The sequence below is a fragment of the Anopheles moucheti genome, chromosome 3, assembly GCF_943734755.1.
Source record: "Anopheles moucheti chromosome 3, idAnoMoucSN_F20_07, whole genome shotgun sequence".
NCBI lineage: Eukaryota > Metazoa > Arthropoda > Insecta > Diptera > Culicidae > Anopheles > Anopheles moucheti.
The window spans coordinates 20,389,538-20,396,574 of NC_069141.1; the positions used below are offsets into that span (position 1 = coordinate 20,389,538).

Sequence of the window (7,037 nt, forward strand, 5' to 3'; positions counted from 1 at the left end):
TATCATTGTGGAGGTACTTGCTCAATGATGAAGGGTTCATCAATTGGGCTTTGACTGTCAAATCCTCCCCGGTCCGGGTGGCCCGGAACAAATAAAAGCGGTAGAACTTTTCCCGATAAATGGCTCGTCTAAGTACCGGCAAGTAGCAAAACCATTGTCCACGCTAAAGAATACGACACCATTATCATCAACTACCGAGCACCAGTGTCGTATTGCCGTGTCTCGGCTAGCGCCCCTTAGGGCTTTGTGGGTGTACGCTCGGCAATGAAGAGCATACTGTGCGGCTTCAACTGAACGGTACCAACCGTACCACCCGGACCGACCAAAAACCGAATCCCCGGAAGTCGGTTCGGACATACAATCGCACCGGGAACTGTCCCTTTGGCAAATTGAACATAATACACACAGGAGAATCGTACCGTTGTTACCACCTCGGAAAGGCAACGTCGGCACTGCCGGCGAGCGACCAACTTAAAGCTCTTAGTCGTTGCCACTCCTTGTCACCATGCCAGCAGTGACAGAAAGGGATGAAGCGTTAAATTGATTTATCGTCCTAATTTTCCCAATGCTTTTCCATTCCCGACGAAAACCCCGAAACCGGGGGCGTGTCGCCCCGGCAACAGAACCGCCCGGAACGAAGCATCGGGTTATTTTTCTTACCTGCCGCGCGGAAACTACCGCCCGGACCCGGTCCGGTTCGGGCAGCGAAGGTGGAAACGGTCACAAACAGTTGAATTGTAGCTCCCAAAAACGAACTTTCCAACCCAATGGTGCATATGTTTTTGATCTCCTGCTTAAATTGTTTTCGTTGGTGGTTTTTCATTCCTCAAAGCATTCATCATCGTTTTGCTGTAAAATCTACCCTGACTGAGCTGGCCTCGGCTCGGGATCCGGGGTCTCCGTGTGTGGCCATTTATCATTTACATGCCCTGGTAATCGATCAGCAATCACCGACTGATATCGGTTAGTAGAGTGCGTGTGATACATTTTCCGGGTTCCTCTCCCATTTTTGGGGGGCTGACAGCATCGAGCAGGGTGGCGGGAACCGAAAAAGATTGATGCGTTCATAAAAAGGACATATTTTTAAGTGGTGTTTCGTCGTGCAGCTTTTCAGTTTTCCCGGAACGTCGGCACCCGTCGCGATTGGGAGGGAAAGCCCGAAACCTGCAAGTTACAACGAGGAGCAGAAGTTGATTAGTTGATCATTGTCTGTTTGGCGGGACGCCACCATCTTCTTGCTGGCTTAATCGAATTTGGGGCGGTGTTTGCCTGCACATCCTTGAACGTGACTGATTGCCTGTATCCTGCGACGCGCTACTACAGTGAACCTTTACCCAAAAAATACCCCAAAAAAATACTAACCTACCTTTTTTATGTTCCTTTGTGTTTTTTTTTATATTTCGTTTGCAGGAAAAGGAATCACTCGCCACTTTCGGGAAACTTCGCAATTGGTTATTGCCGTTGCCGGGAAGAATCGCCCAGTAGCCGTGTTGCGTTGCCGTTGAGAATTAGCCATTAGCAACTGGAAGTATAAATGCGTCGGAAAGAACAACAACTGACGAGTGAAGCAAACGGAATCTAGAACCAATTTAATCTCCAAAAAATACCAACCTTTTTCGGCCCCACCGGTACTGGGGCAGCACTCTTAGCAAATAATTACATTTACTCGTTAAAGCTGCTTTCGCCCGTGTTCTCCCCCTGGTGGAGTATTTGGATTTGCTGTAAGGTGTGTAAGTGCCCGGACGCAACTAGCGAGAATGAAGATTCGATGTTCTTTCGGTGACGGAATTCGCACAAAAATACCAACCGGAACGAACACACTGTCCCTGCTATTGTGAGCGCAAATTGGCAGGATTCGCTTTATCGAATCATAGCGTTCGAAGCGGCTAGCTCATTTCGATCCAAGCAACACGGCGAAAGTGTACCGCCGGCGGCCATTACGGAGGTGGGCGTGCGACAGAGAACACATTTTTAATGCAAGGAAGGAAGCGTTTAGCAAAAGTGGAAATTGAGCAATTTCGCAAGAATTTGTTTGTGGCAGCGGGAAGCGGCAGTGTGCGGCGCAAGGATGAGTGTCCATGGTTGTGTGCGGGTTTTCCTGTTCGGTGCCAACGTGTTAGCAGGTGAGAAGCGTAGCCATTGTAAAGCACACCTTCGCCGTCGTGGCGTGTCCCGCGGAGGACACCTAAACGACGGCTACTGCGATGCGGCTGCTGATGATGATGAAGCTGTTAATTTAATTCGATTTCACTCACTCCACCGCACTGCTTCAATTTAGGTCTCCTAGCGACGGCCCTTGCCAGCGAGGTCGGTCCTAGCTCGACGGCGCTGCTGCTGCTCGATAAATTGCCGATCGCCGTCCCGACCGTCGAAACGGTGCCGCACGGTGCACCGCGGCCATTGCCATCGCGCCGGGGGATACCGTACGATGGCGGTAATGATGGTAGCCCCGGACCGGGACCGGGTGTGGACATTACCGACAGTAATGCGTTCGTGGCGGCCGACATCATCAACCTCGATCGGGACGGTGCGGTTAGCTTCATACCGCGTCGGGACGTGCGCTATCAGCGTGCGGTGCCGCCGGAGTATGCCGGTGCATCGGCCCTACCGCACTGCGAAACCTTCACCATGGGCGACCCGGACTCGAAGACGCTCTACAACCCGGGCTGGCCGGGGAACTATCCGAACAACAGCGACTGTGTCGTGGTGCTGGAGGCACCGGTCGGGTTTCTGGTGCGGCTCGACTTCCGGGACCACTTTCACATCGAACCGTCGGAAGAGTGCAAGTACGACTTTCTCGAGGTAATGAGGCGTGACAAATATTCAACCGTGATTGCCTGTAATTTCATCACTCACTCATCTGCCCACAGATTCGCGACGGAGCGCACGGATTCTCGACGCTGATCGGGAAGTACTGCGGTCAGACCTACCCGCCCATGATCACCTCGAAGGAACGCTTCCTGTGGTTACACTTCCACTCGGACGAGAACATCGAGTACAATGGGTTCGTCGTGGTGTATGATTACGTGCCGCGGCCCACTTCGTGTAAGTTGACCAAGCGCTTTTCAAGGACGTTGCGCTCAGGAACTCCTGTTCATGCTACTGGAGATGGATCTTGTTCAACATGGCATTGGTTCTGTACAGAGCTGTTTTGACTAACAAAGCTGTCATGTTAGAAAGCTTTTCAAACGACGAAATTGGAGGAAAATCATGAGCAAAAGCTCGAGAAAGGTTACTTCAAGTGAGAAAATTGGAGGCGTTTCTGGATACTTTTTTAAGTTGAAGTAGAATCTGTGAAGGCAGATATGGAATTCTTCAGGAATTCCACTTTCAGGAACCACACTAATCCTATTAAGTAAAACCCTTGCAAATTATTTAATGAAAAATCCTTGAAACAAAGTGAACTATTGAGTTTTAGTAATATTAAACTTGTAATCTTAGAGAACGTAGGATTTCAAACAGATTTTACTGGAAGGCTAACAAACATCGTTTTGTTGAGTAAATAGACCGCATTTCCCATCGCCCAATACCTATCTTAGCCTTTCTTTCTTAGTCTCTTACATCCTGACCGAAGACCCAAATCAACCTAAATCTATTCAATATAAAACGAACCATTGCTTATTATCAACTACAATCCGGATAATCTTGCGAGAGTTCTGAAAAATAGGTAGGATTCGAGTTGTACCTTGACACATTCCAGTTAAACGTGAAAAAAATCCAGATATATATCTAGCCTCAGTTGAATCTCAGTTTATTGTATTTCTAAAGCACTTATAATGAATAATATCTGGACTGCTAAGTATCCTTTGCAAATTTACGACGAAAGTACCTTCTTCGGTCTTCTCTTTCGCACTGAAATACAAGCTGTCCAATGTGGCAATTCGCTGTAACGAGATCTCATTACGCAATAGAGCTCATTCCTCAGCTACCCAGACATATTCAACTAGAACGCCCTAGGCTCCCTTCATTTTACGAAAATGTTTTCACCGGCCATTACTAACAACAGAGAGGTATACGCTTTACTTTGCAGCCATCTACGACGACGAAAGCTGCCGGATGGAAGTGTCCGGGATGGAGGGTTTCGTGAATCGATCGGATGTTCCGCGCGAAAAGCAGCAAACCGTGATCGAGCATGGCCTCTCGCTGGACTGCATGTGGGTCGTCACGGTGGCGGATGGGTGGAAGGTAAGCGGCACGCAATCAATCGATACTTTGCACCTCATTAGCACCATGTTTATGAGCACCCGTCGGTTGTTACCTCTAAACCACATTGCTTAACACCTTTTGTTTTCTACACTACTTCCACGCTAGATTCAACTCTCATTCCTCAAGTTCAAGCTGGAACGGCCAAACGATTGCGAGAGCAACTTCGTCGATGTGTTCACGGAACGAACGGATCTACCGTCGAGGTGAGATAACTCAATCGTCCAGCGCATTGACGAATAGCCACGACCATCCGCATTACGGTTGGTACAAATTAACCATCTGTCACCTTGTTCTCCATTCGCCAGACTGAAAAACTTCTGCGGCTCCATCGCGGACTCGGTCGTATCGCGCTCGAACGTCCTGCACATCCGGTTTTTCGCGGAAGCGGCCGCCATTAATTCCACCTTCTCCATCCTCTTCACTGCATTTAGGGAGAAGGCGGCCGGCGAAAGTAAGTGCATTATGATTGCGACCCGGTGTTGCGTACGGGTGTTGCATTGTTGTATCGCTCGTTTAATTTACGGTTTCGATTTCCTCCCGCTTTTGCCCGACGCCAGCCTGCGACGATACGGAGTACGATTGTGAGGATGCGACGTGTATATCCGGCGAGCTGCGGTGCAACGGCCGCATCAACTGTCGGTTCCGGTGGGATGAGGACGAGTGTCAGGTTAGCTGCCCAGCCCGGACCACATGTGCACTCGCGCCAACATTACTATCTGACCCCCCTGTTCCCTCTCGTTTCTGTCTCGTTTTCCCACTAGAAACAAGCCACCGCCCAATCGGAGCACGTCATCATTATCGTGATTGTGTTTGGGCTCATACTCGGTGGCATGATACTGCTGTTCCTGTTCAACTGCAGCCGGAAGATAATACGCGACCACAAGATCATCCGCGAGCACATCCGGCAGTCGCGCGAAAGCAAGCTGAACGAGCTCGGGCGTCATTCGACGAAAAAGTTGGTCGATCTGGACATCACCAAGCTGCCACCGCCCGCCTTCGACAAGGATCCAATCAATGTGCTGGAAAGCAGCAGTACGACGAACGTGAACAATGGACAATATTATCGCGACATGGGCATCGGCAGTGTGGGTGGGGGCAGTGCGGGCAGCGGTGGAGGAAATGCTGGACCGCACATGTTTAGCAGCCGGATAGACATTAAGGCGGACCCGCAGGATGTGCTTCGGGGCAGCTACCATGAGGATCCACTGTCACGGTCCGGCACGCTCGGGCGCGACGGTGGGGGCATGTGTGATATGGCCTGTCAGACGAGGTACTTTCAGTTGTTTCCAGTGCGAAGAAGTAGCTCCCTCTTGCAGCAAAGCAGGAGGTTTGGCAGCACTGGCTTCGTTTTTCATCTTCTCGCTGATCCGTTTTTTTTTGTTCTTGTAGGGAATCGCTCTTCCAGCCGGTGTTTAAAAATAAGGTCAACCAATCACCCAATCAGCTGCAGAACAGCATACGCTTCTCGACGTTCGGCTACGAAAGCCAACAGCAGGAACAGCAACAACTTCCGGCAGTGACGCCACCACCGCCGAGGGTGAAACACCATCATCATCATCACCACCATCATCACGGTGGTACGCTCGAGGGTGGAACGAAAAGTTCCAAGGTGAACCGCATCGAGCTGGAGGACCTGTCGCCGCCCGGGTCGGGCGGGTACGATGACCGGGGCGATGAGTTGCAGCAACAGCTGCAACAGCACGGCCCACCCGGCCAGCATGGCCACTCGCACGGTCACACGCACACGCACCAGCATCAGCATCCTCACACACACCAAAAGATCGCCCACGAGCGAAACCTGACTGAGACCGGTGTTGGCCCCGGCATGGGCCGAGCTGGTGGCGGTGGTGGGGGCGGTGGAGCTGGCAGTGGTGGTGGATCGTATGGTGCCGACATCCGGAAGTCGGCACCGGACGTCATCATTATGACCTCCTCCCATTGACCCACGGTCGGGGATGGTTAGCTAAATTGGGTTAGACTATTGTTTGTCGGTAGGTTTTTGGTGGCAAAACGTTTGGTTTCCATCACCGGACGCGCACCGTATCGCAGGTGTGCAACCGGGGTGGTATGGCGCAGTGGATGAAGCGTCTAGGAAAGTATCGCCATTGCGCCATGAAGTACTCTTCTTGGTTAGTTGTTTTAATTGAAGTACGCGTTGTGGGTTATCACGCGAAGCGCGTGGTACCAGCGGCTGGAAGTTACGTTGTAACATTACCACGTGGGATATTACCACCATTTGTATTTCTTTCTTTTGTTATACAACAACGGGAACACGATCCTTGAGTGGTTGAGCTTAGATTAAGCGATTTGGCCGTGTAATCGTTATCGTTTTTCTTTTCCATTTCTACGCCGTCTCACAGCCACGGGCAGCGGAAGATGGTCGCACATCTGCAGTAGGATAGGGTAAATGTTTAGAATTATATAGTCGACACGGTGACGATTATCGTCCATAACGACCCACGATGGAGATGAGGAACGGAAGACAGCTAGGGTACCGGTACGCTGCGTACACGTACCAACACAACATTCAACATTGCACCGTAATGGGTTTCAAGTGCATTACACACACTTACAATGGAGGCAGTAGTTCCATGGTACCGAGAAATGGAGGAACCGAAGAATTAGCTAATGATTTGTATAATCGATCAAACACGCAAAACTCTGCTAACTTAATGATATTTGTAGATCCCGACGTTGTTCGTTGTGAGTAAGCTGGAAGGAACAGCAGGTTATGCCAGTTGGTGTACAACTGCCAGCTTGACAGGAGCCAGGAAAGACATGAAGCTGGCCATCCATTTTTGTACATATATTATCAATCATTGTCCCCTCCA

At 50.4% G+C, this 7,037-nt stretch overlaps 1 protein-coding gene across 1 annotated transcript; it reads left to right on the plus strand.

Annotated features, from left to right (window-relative positions):
* The first annotated feature begins 2,063 nt into the window (after positions 1–2,063).
* Positions 2,064–6,148, plus strand: LOC128304443 (uncharacterized). Its single transcript, XM_053041631.1, has 9 exons — positions 2,064–2,123; positions 2,279–2,802; positions 2,871–3,045; positions 4,031–4,185; positions 4,312–4,409; positions 4,512–4,657; positions 4,764–4,873; positions 4,968–5,476; positions 5,596–6,148. The coding sequence occupies exons 1-9, from the start codon at positions 2,069–2,071 to the stop codon at positions 6,146–6,148; spliced, it is 2,325 nt and encodes a 774-aa protein (XP_052897591.1). The 5' UTR covers positions 2,064–2,068.
* Positions 6,149–7,037: the final 889 nt, after the last annotated feature.